Raw genomic sequence first — 15079 nt, 5'->3', positions numbered from 1 at the left:
TTTTGAAAATTAAAATTCGAAAATTTTTTCTAAAGCCTCCAGGGGACTTCGTTTTCGCACGAAAAAACTTTATGTGCCCTTATTGCATCCGGACCCACAATTTCAAACGCTTATAATTTTATGTAAATTTAATTATAAAGACTTGGAACTTGAAATATTGCTCTACTCTCGAAGCATCAAAAATGAAAATTGTATGATTTAAATTTGAAACTGTCCAATTTATAATGCCTATATTTCAATTTTAAATTAGTCTATTTGGAACGTTTGGAATTTTAAGATGGTCAACTACTAAGGCTTGCAATTTGAAATTAAAATTATAAAATCTTTGAGGATTCGCACGATACCAAATTGCTCAAAAATTTTATAATGATATTGATGTAAAATTGTCTATTTTATACAGAAGTTACTGTATAATTGATAAACGAATAAGAAATTATTGATGTAATTTTTCAATTTAAAACTGTTTAAATATTAACATTATTTTCATAATGAAATGGTACAATTTTGAAATTGTAGGATTTCAAAAAATGCAATTTGAAAATTTAATTTCAAGACCAACAAATCTTGATATTATTTTATATGTATATATTATTATAATAGACGCTGTGTTTGATTTGCAAAACTTGAATTTTTAAATTATTTCACAGAAAGACTGTGTTGAAGGAAAAACTCAACATTGATGATGGGGTGGGTTTACCCGATTGGAGATTAACCATCTGTCTCTTTTTTGCTTGGGCCTGCATATTTGCAGTTCTAGCTCGAGGAGTTAAAAGTTCAGGAAAAGCTGCATATTTTTTGGCAATATTTCCATACATTATAATGATAGCTCTTTTGATTAGAGCAGTCACGTTGGAAGGTGCAGTCAATGGAATTATATTTTTTATAAAACCACAATGGGACAAACTTTTCGATCCCAATGTTTGGTATGCTGCGGTCACACAGTGTTTCTTTTCACTTTCGGTGTGCTTCGGAGGCGTTGTCATGTACTCTTCTTATAATGAATTCAATCACAATATTTACAGGTAAATATCCCAAAAATAAATTCCCCTCAGCTGGGCTATTCATGGTGGCCGAAAAACTTCATTGAATCTTTTATAAACGGAATAAAACAATATTTCAGATTAAAGCTTAGAACATTCAAATTTATTTAATTATTTTAACAATAAGAAATTATTCTTCTACCATAAAAAATAAATTTGCAATCTAACGGACGAATTTTCAACAAACTATTTCAATTTTAAGCCCAAAAAGATGACTTTTGAACCAAACATTTAAATTTTTAACAAAACAGTTGATTTTTTAACCAAACTGTTGAATTTTCAAACTAAAAATATAATTCTTTGAAAAAATGGTTTAATTTTCAAACAAAAAAGATTAAACTTCAACAATATCGTTGTAATTCTAACCAAATAATTATAGTGAATATTTCCATACAAAGAAACGGATTGGCAACAAAATAGTTGATTTTTTAACTAAACTGTTGAATGTTCAATCTATAGGTGTAAGTTTTTAAACAGATGAATTTTAACCGAATAGTATAATCTTCAACCTATATAGATGAATTTTCAAACAAATGTTCTAATTTTTAATAAAAAAATATTAAACTTAAAAAAATGTAATTTTCAACCCAGTAGTTAAATTTTCAAGCCAAAAAGATGATTCTTTTAGAAGACAGTTGAATTTGCAACAAAAAGATGAATTCTAAACGGAAAATGTTATCGTTGATATTTCCTGACCAAAAAACGGATGTCCAACAAAATTGTTAAATTTGTATCCAAACTGTTGAATTTTCAAGAATATAGTTGAATTTTTCACTAAAAAAGAAGAATTTTAACCAGAAACAGTTGCATTTTCAACAAAGTAATTGAATTTTTTAGAAGACAGTTTAAAATTTGTAACTAAAAACATAATCTTCGGGAGGATGCAACTCTAAAAAAAAAAAAGAAATAGAAATAGCATTACAAGGAAAATAAATTACTAACCAACCCATTTTTTATTTTCCCTGACTTTTAATATTCAAAGACCAGAATCTTATGCTTGTGAAAATTCTAACATACAGATAATTTATTCATCACATACAGTGATTCAATTAAATTAAAATAAAATTGAAATACGAGAGCAGAATTTTGAATTTTATAAACTGGAATTTACGAAAGATGTATTAATGTGTCAGACAATATATGCTTTAAATGGAGGATACATCTATTATTCTTACTAGGATTAAAATTATGAAATAAAAAAATATTTAAATAGTACTTTTTCAGAGACGTTATCGTGGTAACGACCCTGGACACCTTAACTAGCTTAATGGCAGGATTCACTATTTTCGGGATTCTTGGCAACCTTGCCCATGAACTAGGAACGGATGATATTACAAAAGTAGTTCGCGGAGGAACTGGTCTCGCTTTTATATCATATCCCGATGCTATTGCCAAGTTTACTGTTTTACCACAGGTGAGGCCAATAATTATAACTATTACTTCTATAGCCTATTATTAAATTTGTTCACTTGTTCTACTTACAATTTACGTAACTGATTAATAAGAAATGATTCGATTCCTCGTGAATGTTTCTTAAACAGGTATTTAATAAACGAGTTATTCGATTACTTTATTTGAATTGAAAATAATTCGGTGTTGAATTTTAAACTGGAAACGTAAATGTCACTTTTTTGCAAAAGGAACTTGTTAAGGGCTACTGGTAGAAATGTTAGATTTGCTAGAAATGACGACGATGCATCCTGGAAATATTTTTTTTTTAAATTACAAAAATCGTATTTGCACAGACTGACTTATACCATTTAATTTAAGAGCGAAATGCCCAATAGCTAGCACAACTAAACTCAACAAAATTCAGAGAAAGTTAACTATTCAAAGAAACCCGATTTAAAAAAAGGCTACAAAATAAAATTTTGACATTTGTACCTGTACTTTGGTACTTGTTACATCTATGAATAAATATGCTGAATTTTAATGAAAGAACATGCTATTTTGAGTAATTTTTGGAAAAAAACAATGACCTAGCCCAAACAGGTCATAAGTTATGATCTCCCGAAGTTGACTCGCGTTTATTTACTATTCATAAAAAATGTTACTCATAGAATTAGGTTTACAGCATTGCATTATTTGATGTTAAAAGTGCTAAAAATGGATAAATTAATCATCGTAGAGGAAAATATTAGTGTTAATTGTTGATCTGCACAATTATTAAATGAATGAAAAACTAATTAAATATTCTAGTTAATTGAATTATTGAATGATAAGTTAGCTTGTATTAGGAGGTCGTAAAAAACTTTAAAATTGTTTGGCAATGTGAACTCTTTTCCACATCCAACTCCAGAGGTATAGTATCAGGCGCTTTCTTACATTCTCATTCTTTAACATGGAATATCTTAGATTCATGCGAATTTAGACCTATCCAGTTTTCTTCAATTCGGGACGTTTGGGACCCCCTGGGTTAGAAAAAATAGTTTTTACGAAAATGTGTGTTTGTCGGTCTGCATGTTGTCTGAAACGCGCTAATGTTCGAAGGAATTTTCTAATTCCAATGTTTTTTTGCACGCTGTTTTGCGGTCCCAAAAAAATCTCAAGTTCGTTAACCAGCCTCATACTGCTCATATTTATGGTTTTAGCCATGAAAAATGAAACTGAGAAACGTAATAATTCAACTTTCGCACGAAACCACGCAAAATACAATAAATAGACAAGAAAACAAAATTCCCTGTTTTTAAAAGTTTTACATATTGCTCTGAACTGTTTTTGTTTAATTATAAAAACCAGACAATGAAAGTACTCATGTTTCAATACGAATGCGTATTATGAATTTTAATAATATACATTTATTGAAATAATACATTTTTCAGGGTAGCTGAGAATAAAATTTAATGTAAAATAAGAAATAAATATTAAAGTAATCATGATAAATAAAATTTGTACTTTATTTTGCAACATCTGAATAAACAATCCCAGGCCGAGGTACAGAAATAAATGTAAATTACATTATGTATAATAATGTTGAATATAATGTAGAAAAGTTCACATTTTGGATAAAATCGAGGACGAAGCACGAGATATTCAATGATAATGCGTTCGTTAAAGTCAAAGGAGCTTTAACAAAAGAAAATTTACAATCACGAAATTACATTTTGTCGAAGCTTTGACCCTTAATTTTAAAAGGTCTATGCTAGAAACACGAGAACCAACAGTCGCGCGTGGAGGGAATGATGAGAATATGCCCGCGTGGCGGGCATTTTTTTTTGTGGTATCCCCAGTAGGAGTTTAGAAATCGTGTGGTTCGAAAAATATTATTTCATTATAATAATTTTATTTCGTGAATTTATTTACACTTTATACATATAGCAAGTTTTATGAGCTTGAAGTTGGTATTTTAGATTATATTTTACCCAGGTGCAAATTTGGGTTGGCAGCTAAAGTTGGAAGGTCAAGCCAACGTTTTCAGCCGACAATGGCTGCCAAATGGCGTAATATTAATCAGTGAATTTGAAGAATAAAAGTGACGAAAGTTTATTCTGGTGACTTTTTTTAAAAAGGCCACCAAAATGCGGTCTGCTCAACTCTCTGTGAGGTTGGCCTGATTAAAGGAACCGTTCGCTTAACTGCGGCTCAAAGTCAAGCCGACAGTCGGGCAGACTCTGGCGAATTTTTTTATAAGGTCCACCTTCGTGAGAGGTTCAATCAACTAGCTGCGTAATATTAACCAGTGTAAGTAACCCTACTTTGATCGACCATCGAGCCACATCAGGCCCAGATAGACGGTGGCGAATTTTTTTAAAAGAACCATAAAGTTACGTTCGACCGGACTCTGGATAAGGCTTGTAATTACAAACCATTTTTCCAGTTTTTACGATGTGCTCCATCTCCTGATAATGAGAAATTTATCAGTTAAGCATTAAAACAATTATTCAATTAGTTTTTATCATTCTTTGCATAATTACGTAATTAATTTGTTAACATATTCTTTTATTATAAGCAACTAGCAATAATTATCTCCTCTGCGATGATTAGTTTAGCAATTTTTAGATTTTTTAACATAAAAAAATACAATGTTGTAAAATAATCCCTTCAATATCAATTTTATAAATAATAAATAAGCAACGTAAAAACAGTTAATTTATCATTTTCCTTTAATTCACTTTCGACAACAGATATTGTGTAAGTACAGTCAACTCCCAATATAAGAACCCCCGGTTTACGATATTCTTATAACTAATTTCCTCGGCACTTTCATGATTATGGGGGCCACTAAACTGAGAGAGACGCGGTGCTTAGTCAAACGTGACAAGCAGCATGAGGGCCGCACTCTTAGCGCATTAGTTTCCTCAGGTACTGCGTCATGTGTCCAAATCTAACAGAAGTGGTTCCCCCGATTGAGGATCAAAGACACTAAAAGCCGAGCACGAAACCCTTCTTTTATCAGGAGTTGAGTATAATTTTCAAAAAGTAAATGTATAAAATATGCAGAAGATCTATAATGTGAAGAGAATTACACTGAATTCTCGGTTTAACCGGCAGCTCTTGAAAGCTCCGGGTAAATCGAGAGTCATAAAATCTCAAGTGCAGATAGAAAGTCCTGTATTAATCAGGGGTACGTGCTAAGCTCGGCAGGCGCCCGTTAAACCGAGAGCGATACCGAGAGCGATTAAACTGAGAATACGAAACTGCACGCCTCTGTCCTAGGAACCATAAATCATACTAAACTCTATAGGCGCCGGATAAACCGAGAGCGCTTAAATTGAGATTTCAGTATATGGTTAAAAAATAAATGTTTGTTAACAAAAATAAAAAAAGTATATTTGTAATAAATTACAGACGTATATATGACATAAAAATTCTCAATTACGGGTGTAGTACATTTTCAAGTACCTACAGAGCCTTCTGAATAAAAGTGGCAAAGTTTCATGATTATAACTTTTGACCTATAAGAGCTAAACAAGTTAATTTTCATAGAATATGCACAAAACGATCTATTTAAAAAAAGCTGCGTCCACTCAGATAAATTTCATCTTACATTTAGGGTTAAAAGTTAAAAGGAATTTCCTTTATTTAAAAAATGACCTTTTTTCAGCAAACATCATCTGTTTTCGACAAACTTTACCTAATCTTGCAACCAAATAATTATGTTTGTGTTAAAAAAGATATTCAAGTAGTTCAAAACCAAGCAGTGTTCAACTTTCGAAGTCCAAAGCTTATGACCCATTCAGGCTAGGACATTGTTTTGTTAGAAATACTCAAAATTGTGTCTACTTTTAATTAATATTTAGATAATTTTTTCGTAAAATCAATAGGTTTTAAAATAAAGATACAAACTTCAGACGCATTCGACAATCAGACATCACAAGCATTTGACATTTTGCTCTAAAATGCAATGGGATTGGTCATTCTACGCTGATGTGGCATGGCGGTACTTTCATAGAAACATTGACTTACGATGAAAACTTGGAGAATAAGCTACAGACTTTATATTTTACCTGCGAAATTGAATTCTTGAAAATCACCTAAAACTTACAAAAAATATCTTGGGATTTACCGAAAATTGATGTAAAGTTACCATAAAAATGATAAAAGTTATTGAAAAGTTTCTGAAAATGTATAAAAATTACTGTGAATTCATAAGTAATCATATGAAGCAACAAATAGTGAAGTCTCGCCTGTTTGAAGTCCCCCATACACGTTTATTTGAAATTGCGCAGTTCCATCACCTCCTACTACTATCCCTTACGGTCCCCTCCGCTTCAGTGGCTGACTAATTGAGAAGAGGCCCAAAGAGCGTGAAGCCCTCGTTGGTTTAAGTGAAGTATTTTAGCATGACGTCATGGGAATGCATACGAATTTTTGGAGAAAATATTATAAACGTAATAGTAAGTCATAAATATACGAATAGTAATATTTTTCAAGTGTAGCTTTTATTGTCTCAGTCATATTTCATTCTTTTTCCGATTGACGACAAAAATAACTTGACGACTCGTGGTAGAGGCTGGGGCCTTTCCAGCCTTAAAATGATCGAATCTTTACGTTTCGCGGTCCTTCAAGTAAGCGAAATTTTACAGTTTTTACCAAATTTGGAGTATATTTAATGCTGGAGTATAAAGCTTTTTCGTTGGCTGTTCAACAAGCCAAGGTTACGAAATTGAAAAAATATATAATTTTGCAATGTACGTTTAAAAATAAGATAGGATTAAAAATAGAAAATTCTAAGAAAATTATATAGTTAAATGGTTCTTATTGGCTTTACTTTCACGATTTATAAATATATTGTTCCTAATTTTTAGATTAGAGGGAAGGAAAAATTAAATGAACTTCATCTAGTCGTAATTTGCAATTATGTGAAAGCGAATTTTTTTAATGTTTTAAGTATAGGTAATACTTCAAAAACTTTGTAAATCATTTTTTAGTTTAAAAAACATGACATTAAATATAAAACATAAGTTCAAAATTCATCTTTCTTTTAATTCACTTGTCTTCAATATAGTATTTAACTGTAAGAGTTACTCAAATATATTGTTTTTCAGAGGAAATAAGATGACATGATCGACACGCATCTTACCTATTTGCCCAAACTTTTTTTTTACAAAGTAATAAGTGTTTGGATTTTTAAAATTGAAAACGCAGTTAATCAAAAAATGATCCAAATGATTGTTTAAGGTGTAACATTTCTTCTAATTTAATTCAAAATTTTAATTCAAAATTACCTAATGTTAATTTAGAAGTCTTGTTAAGGATTTAAGTCATTTTCATTCTAAAAGAAAAATATATTATTTCAAATAATGGCATGCAAGTTTGTAATGCTTTCTTTAAAATTAAAGCATTTAAAATTTACAATGTAACAGCTGTAGCTTGAAAGCCGTTGGACTTAATTTAACTACTTAGAAATTAAGAGTGTAGGTTTAAACTATTCGTCATTTTTACAAGGTTTTAAATTTTTAAAATTATTTTAAATTTATTTAAAAAAAGTATTTCTGAATTTTGAATAAAACTGAAAACTTTTTAAAATAAAAAAATTAATATTTAAAATTCTTGAATATGTTGAATCGCACAAGTATTATCTTCGTTACCACCAATGTAAATTAATAAAACATGTTAGAAAGCATAAAAAGTTAGAAGGGTTGTATTTTATAAAAAAAACGACTAATTAAAAAATAGTTATATAAAAAACTTGACCTCAAAACATTAATTTAACCATTTTTGTAGCTCTTTTCAGTTCTATTCTTCCTTATGCTCTACGTGCTAGGAATTGGAAGTGCGATTGCTATAGCAGGGGGAATAATAAGCATAATTAACGATCAATTTCCATCCTGGAAATATTGGCACGTAGTTTTAGCGACTTCTGTATTTGGTTTTTTGGTCGGGACCGTATATTGCACCCCCGTGAGTACATGTCTGCCATAATCTTTTACAATTTTGATGTTAAATATATTTTTATGTTAATTTTCGAAATTCTACATTTCTATATTATATTGTTTTATATTGTTCACCAAAATAGGGAGGACAATTCATTTTGGGCTTGGTCGATTACTACGCTGGCTCTTTTATTGTGTTCATTCTTGCAACTCTTGAAATGATAGGAATTTTTTGGGTTTATGGATTGGAAAACTTTCTGGATGACGTAGAATTCATGTTAAACAGACGGCCGTCGATTTACTGGAGGATATGTTGGGGTTTGATCACTCCACTTTTATTAATCACCATTTTGATTTACAATATTGTTACCCTCACTCCTCTCACTTATGGAGGTGTGCTTTATCCCGCAAGTGCTTATGGTAAGTCAAATTCGATTAAGCGTTGACCTCTGATAACTCTTGATCTTTAACCATTCACCTTTAATTTTGACCCCTCAATATAAGCCCTCACTTGATGCTTAACCCTTGACTTTATAAAAAGAAATTGAATTAATTGAAAATTATAATTTTACAGCTGCAGGATGGACCCTTCTAGCTTTTGGTGTTTTACAACTGCCCTTCTGGCTAATTTATACAATAATCACAAAAAGAAGATCAGGCATGTCTAAGGTTTGTCCAAGAAAATATAACGATTTAAAAAACGTTAAATTAAATTATGGATTAAATGTTAATTTAATGTCCTTCAAAAAATCTTTTTAGATGATCCAAGAAGCGTTTAAGCCATCGAAAGAGTGGGGACCAATAAAAGCATCTGACTTAGCATCTTGGAGAATATTTAAAGACGCCAAAAGACAAAAACGAGAGAAAAGATGTGCGTCAAAAATTAAACAATTCCTTTATGTGATCACCGGTTGTGAAGACAGATTAATATAATCGTCTTACTTTATCACGATAAAGATTATTTTACATCCAAAAAAACATTCGAGGCTAGAGAATATATGTACTATAAAAGCGACAGATGAAAATTATATAATGATAGAAAGTTGTATAACAAACGTCTAAAGAGGGAATTTTAAATTCAAGTAGGATTTATATTTTAGGCTTGTTTAAAAAGAAATCAAAGACCCTAAAATATATCTTCAAAATTTATCTTGATTTCTGACCAAATTACAACTTTGTAAATCCCGGGTTGAAATTTAAGTCGGGGGCTGGCCATTCTACGGCCGGAGAGCCCGGCTTTAAGCCGGGAGCTGGCCGGGGAGCCCGACCGTAGCCCAGACAAGATCAATTGGTGCTTTACTAGATTTAAATAATTCGAGTTTTAATTGTATGAAGAGCTTTAGTCACTAAATTAGGGAATTAATTTGATTCATTTTTACTGCAGAATTGGAGCATATTAATATATGAAATTCTACACGCCCAGCACACAGACAACATTAACTATTTTCACGTAGTCATTGAGAGACAAAACAGCTATTTAAAAAATAAATATTAAATGATTGCGAATATTTTGACTTTAAATATTAATATAGTCCTGTTTAGAGTAAATACATATATTTCATTTTTAAATATTATATTTGCAAATAAAATTTCTAATGCTACGGGGTATCGAACTTCTATATCTATAACTAAATCTAACGCCTAGCAGCCGGGAGTGCTAACCACTGCGGTAAACCGACAAGTTGAAACTCGTTGAAAAGGCCATCCTCATAAGCTACAGTTCAGAAAAGTTAAAGTATCAAATTTTAAGTTCTCTTTTTCTAATTATTTATTATTATGCGGCGTTATGTAAATATAAAATATGCGAACTTTTAACAGGAATATCAATAAAATACAGTTTAAATAAATAATTTAAATCGATTACAATTTTTCTTCGCGTGATATTTTGTTTTTTTCCCGTTTTAGACTATTTCACAACTTTTCACAATGACAGAAAATTCAATATATTTCCAATATATTTCCACGCGTGGAACATCCATCCGGGTATAAACATCCGTTTCTTAATGAAATCAGAAAAAGTAATTAAGTTATAAACAAAGTTTAACAATTTTATTATTGTCAATCAGCGCCCGGGCAGCTATCGTCTGAGCATTCGATCATAAGATTTGTCCGATCAGAGACCAGTCATCCCCCGACTGGGGTTTTGACATAAATTTTGGCTAGCCAGTCTCCGACAAGCGCACGGCTAAGCTCTAAAAAAACAAACATAGCCCGGTCAGTCCCCGACCAGGAACCTTGTTATACCAGGGCTAACTCGGGCTATTTCCACACGGGATGTATTAGGTATTTTGTTTTTTCTTAAAATTTTTAATCACTTCTTTTAAAATCCTATTCAGTTACCTCGTCTTAAATATTTTTCCTATACATTTTTTATTCTTATATTAAAAGACATAATTGATTTCCAGTTGTGGAATTTTTGTCATTTGCTCTAGAGAATATAATTACAATCGTTACCGTCCTTTTAACTTTTAAGTAGAATGTACCTGCGCAGTATTTTTAATTGAAAAAGATTCTCACGTGTAGTCGTGGAGCAGTTATTCATAATTAGGAAAAATGTGACTGAGTTCTAGGATATTTGATTAGATTTATTTGATTTCAAAATATTTGAATTACAACATTTTAAATTAGCAAATTGATTAAGAAATGTTAAAGCAGATAAAATTTAAATGCCTTCTTCCTGCTATCTCATGCTAATTTTCCCTAATTAGAGAAATAATAACGCAGTATTAGAGAATTTTATGTACGTAGTTTCTCTGTGATGCGGAAGAAATAGTTTGCTTTCAGATGATAACGAAAATATTTCTTTTATTTATGAATATTTAAGTAATAATAAGTGATAATTGTACATTGTACAAGATTGCTGTCTGATTAATTTAATGCATAATGTAGACTAATAATATTATTGAATGTTTGGCAACCAACAAAATAACTGTAAATGTGAACAGAAAATTAATTATTTTATTACAAATGAGAACATTTTTTTTATTCATAAAAACTTATAAACCATGAAAAATTGTAGTGAGTCGATAGAAAAATGAATTTGTAATTGCCAAAGTTTTAGAATAAACTTAAATTTATTAGAATTGAAAATTCTATTTGAATTCCAGTTTAAAAATTACGATCAGAATGCCATGTAAAAATTAAAACTTAAAATATTTTGAAATTCAAAATGACGCCAATGAATGAATAATTATTGTGTAAATCTGTTTACTTATAGAGCCGAGACAGCATCAGACCGCAATCAGTAATTGTATTTCTCTTCATTTTACAAATAGTTATAAGATTATAATAATTATTGTAGATAAAAGTATTAAAAACTATACAAATCCCTGTAAAATTAAAAAAAAAAAACGAAAATCATACAGTATGTACGATACTCGTTATTTATTGAACAAAATTAAACTTTTTTTATTGTACGGTAAATAAAATTATGTCAAAGCGATTCTTCAATTTTTAATGAAATGCAGAACCTATGATTTAACTTTCATAATAAATGTTTATTTTCATCAATTATTTACCATCGTCTTAAGAGCTATGATTTATTTTTTAACAATAGAAATTTTTGTTTAAATCACAATATCCCTTAAACTTCAAATTTCAAAACCTTATAGTAATTGCTAAGTGCAGTATTTATTTTTATAGTTAAAACCCATAGATATATTAAAGAATTTACATTTGTGTCAAAAAATTATATTTTCGTCCAAAATTCGTCAAGTTTCTTCCAGATTTTCTTCACTTTCCTCTTCATAATTTTCATTAATATAATTAGCTTCCATCTCAAATTTCCGCTAGAAATTGAAAAAAGGAAATCTTATTTTTAAACCTTAAGCGTTTGGATAAATAAATTATTTTTACTTTAACGTTATTAATCAACTTTTCCACAATTTATAATTGTTAATTAAAAAACAGAGAACAAGTATCATTTAAAAACATAACAATACTTTTAATTTCAACTTTTCTCGCTCTGTCGTTAATTCTATTTCGCATTCTTTTAGTTTTATCTCTCGCTCCTCGTACACCTTAAACATTATTTTCTTCAATAAAAAAAATGTGGCTTAAAATGTTTCCAGAAAATCAGTTATTGGTACATTACTTAATTTAATAATATCACAATTTTATAATCAAAAATTAAACCTTGAAATGTAGAAGCCACTGACCCAAAAATTCGACAGGATCTTTCGGCTTTCTTAAAATAATTTCACGAAGTGCCTTTTTAATTGGAACCGAAATGTAACTTTTTAAATACAAGCTATCCAAAGACATATATTCATCTGAAGAAGATGGTTCTAAAATTGTAGATCCCGAGCACTCATCATCATCATTTTCACTCAATACAATTTGCCACAACTTCTGCAAATTTTCTAATTTGTCAGTCGAAAATCCCAAAGCTTGCAACAATCTAGTTTAGAAAGAGATTAATAATGAAAATAAACTATCTATTATGATTAATGAATCAAGTAATATAAGAAAATAGAGAATTATAGGCTTCGTTTTGTAAGTTAATAAAATAAAAAGATTTAAAATGTTTAAAACCTTATAGTCTCTTCAGTAAGACCATTCCTTAATAATCGAGCCATGAGATCATTGCTAATCCCTCTTTGCTTCAGGTGTTCAATAAAATTTTCTTTTGCACTTCGAATTGATTTTTCCCTTTTTCTGACATTTTTGTCTCCCTTTCCTTTTTCATAACAGTCCTTATTATATTTTTTATCTTTAGCTTCTTTAGCATGTGTAACGTTTTCTCCTCTCTTCTTATTATCTTCTACTACAAAGGAGAATATTCATTACTTTTTGTCTAACTTAGGACAGTTTCTAATTTTATTCACTTCAATTTCTATTTATTTTTTGGTTGAAAATTCAACTGTTTTGTTCAAAATTCTTCTTTTTGGCTTCAAAATTTAACAATTTCATTAAAATTTTTTTTATTTGTTGATTTGAAAATTATTTAACATTTAAGTATTTAAAATGAAACTGCTTTGCAGAATATTCGTCTTTTTAGCTTCAAAATTCCAAATTTTGGTAGAAAATTTAACTGTAGAAAATTAGATTTGGATAGAAAAACGAACTTTTTCAGATGAACATGTAACTATTCCATTTTTGATTCGAAATTGATTCTTTTTAGTTTAAAAGTTAAACTATTTGGTTAAAACTTGATTCAAATATTTAGTTAGATATTTTTTTGAAACCTCGTTTTTTATGGTAGAAAATTAATTTTCTTAACTGAAAATTCAATTTTATTGTGGAAGACTCATATTTCTTTTAATGACTAAAAAATCTTTTTTTTTTGTTGTTAAAATTCAACTCTTGTTGAAAATTTGTCCGGCTGATTTGGAAATTCATCTCTTTTGGTACAAATTCAATCTTTTTTTATTAAACATTTTATCGTTTGGTTGGAGAAGAATCTGGTTTAGTTGAGGATTAAACTATTTTGTTGAAAATGCATGTTTTTTTGCTGAATTCTGTTTAATTTTATTTTAAATTAAAATCTTTTCTTTAGTCCTTAATAAAGTCACGAAAAAAAATTCAGTCGGAAAAAATAGGGTAAAGTAGGGGGGGGGGGGGGTTAATAGTTGCCGGCCATACCAGAGGGAAGGGGGAGTACGTTGTTCTAAATATCAGAAAAAAATTTACGTAATTTATCCATAGACCCGAGAGTAAATTAATAGCCATAGAGCCGTTAAATTTAAAAACACTCAAAATAAGAAAATATTTAAAAAAAATAAAATTTCTCAGGCTTTCCAATTGCTAAGAAGAAATCAATAGCTTCAAATTAAACACATATTTTTATAACTTAAAAAGAGCATGAAATTATAGTTTCATTTGAATGAAATATTTGCTTACTTCTTAAATACTCTTTCGATTTTTTCGATTTGGCCTTTAAAATCATATCCTTAGTGATTTCGAGATCTTGTAAAGTTCTTTGAGTCTTTTCACTGAGTTGCTGATCATTTTTAATGTTCTTTAAATCTTGTTCATTTAATCCAATTTGCTTTAATGTTTCCTAAATGCCTTATAATTAGTAATAAATAAAATTAAACGAAAAAACTTGTTTCTGAAAAATTAGTTAGAATAAAGAAAAAAATATAATGAACGGAAAATAAATTTTGCCTTTTGATTATCTTTATCTGGATATAGTGATATCGATGAAAGTAATAATCTTCGGAGTCCACGTTTTGTGTATGGTCCATAAATTTCAACGTGAGGACCAATTTTTTCCAAAACTACTTTTTCGTATTTCACATTGTCTCTTGGTGTTACTTTTTTATCTGACATTATACAAATTTTGAACCTTATCTTTTAAAGCTTTTAAAAACTTAGATCGTGTAATAAATAATGCAAGGTTATGAACCGTAATTCTTATTCATTTTAGCGAAATATACCATAAACTGGCATGAAGTTAATCAAATTTCAATTGGATTATTTAAAAAAAAGGAGAGTTTTGGACTTGTTCTTCATGCGATATGGAAATCCTTCATTTTAAATTAAATTAAAATTATAGTAATTCGTTGCCATTTTAAAATCATAACTGAAAATAGTCTGTTTATGGGATGAATATGAAAAATATAATTACAGTGAACCCGAGAGATGTGGCCGAGAGACTGACGGCTCAGTGGGGATGGTTATGGGCGGGTAGATACGCGGTGCTCGCTGACACTTGACTGTTTACATTCGGAGTGGTCCTTTGTCTGGGGAGTAAGGTCCCAAGATCAGCCCCAATACCGG

The 15079-nt window shown here is 29.9% G+C and overlaps 2 protein-coding genes across 5 annotated transcripts in view; one reads left to right on the top strand and one right to left on the bottom strand.

The window, feature by feature from the left end:
* LOC117171257 (sodium-dependent nutrient amino acid transporter 1-like) overlaps positions 1-9806 on the top strand; it is a 56819-nt gene extending 47013 nt beyond the window's left edge. Inside the window, exons 5-10 of one of the 2 annotated variants that reach the window (XM_033358378.1) lie at positions 648-1022; positions 2265-2454; positions 8208-8384; positions 8500-8776; positions 8931-9025; positions 9116-9806. In XM_033358378.1, the coding sequence (XP_033214269.1) occupies positions 648-1022; positions 2265-2454; positions 8208-8384; positions 8500-8776; positions 8931-9025; positions 9116-9289 (1288 nt within the window). In that variant the 3' untranslated portion in view covers positions 9290-9806. The remainder of the gene's footprint in view (positions 1-647; positions 1023-2264; positions 2455-8207; positions 8385-8499; positions 8777-8930; positions 9026-9115) is intronic. The other variant, XM_033358379.1, reaches the window with a different exon arrangement.
* Positions 9807-11959: 2153 nt separating this feature from the next.
* On the bottom strand, positions 11960-14726 carry LOC117171674. Of its 3 annotated transcripts, none has more exons than XM_033359187.1 (6): positions 14465-14726; positions 14198-14357; positions 12890-13121; positions 12491-12755; positions 12298-12375; positions 11960-12144 (listed from the first exon to the last, which is right to left on the bottom strand). In XM_033359187.1, the coding sequence occupies exons 1-6, from the start codon at positions 14627-14629 to the stop codon at positions 12067-12069; spliced, it is 978 nt and encodes a 325-aa protein (XP_033215078.1). In that variant the 5' UTR covers positions 14630-14726; the 3' UTR covers positions 11960-12066. The 3 variants fall into 3 exon arrangements, with proteins under 3 accessions (XP_033215078.1, XP_033215079.1, XP_033215080.1); XM_033359188.1 differs by having other exon boundaries at positions 12890-13118; XM_033359189.1 differs by having other exon boundaries at positions 12026-12144; positions 12514-12755.
* Between the last annotated feature and the right edge of the window lie 353 nt (positions 14727-15079).

The sequence above is a fragment of the Belonocnema kinseyi genome, chromosome 4, assembly GCF_010883055.1.
Source record: "Belonocnema kinseyi isolate 2016_QV_RU_SX_M_011 chromosome 4, B_treatae_v1, whole genome shotgun sequence".
Taxonomy (NCBI): Eukaryota; Metazoa; Arthropoda; class Insecta; order Hymenoptera; family Cynipidae; genus Belonocnema; species Belonocnema kinseyi.
The sequence above is the reverse complement of the archived record's forward strand: the minus strand, read 5'-3'. Positions and strand labels throughout refer to the sequence as shown.

What these genes read in the sequence shown, in the direction of transcription:
- LOC117171674 (XM_033359187.1), bottom strand. Translation starts at nt 14,629, where the DNA reads ATGTCAGATAAAAAAGTAACACCAAGAGACAATGTGAAATACGAAAAA. An exon ending in CAGATAAAGATAATCAAAAG is followed by an intron (nt 14,358 to 14,464) that starts GCAAAATTTATT and finishes TAAGGCATTTAG; the next exon opens with GAAACATTAAAGCAAATTGG. An exon ending in CTTACTGAAGAGACTATAAG is followed by an intron (nt 12,756 to 12,889) that starts GTTTTAAACATT and finishes TTTCTAAACTAG; the next exon opens with ATTGTTGCAAGCTTTGGGAT.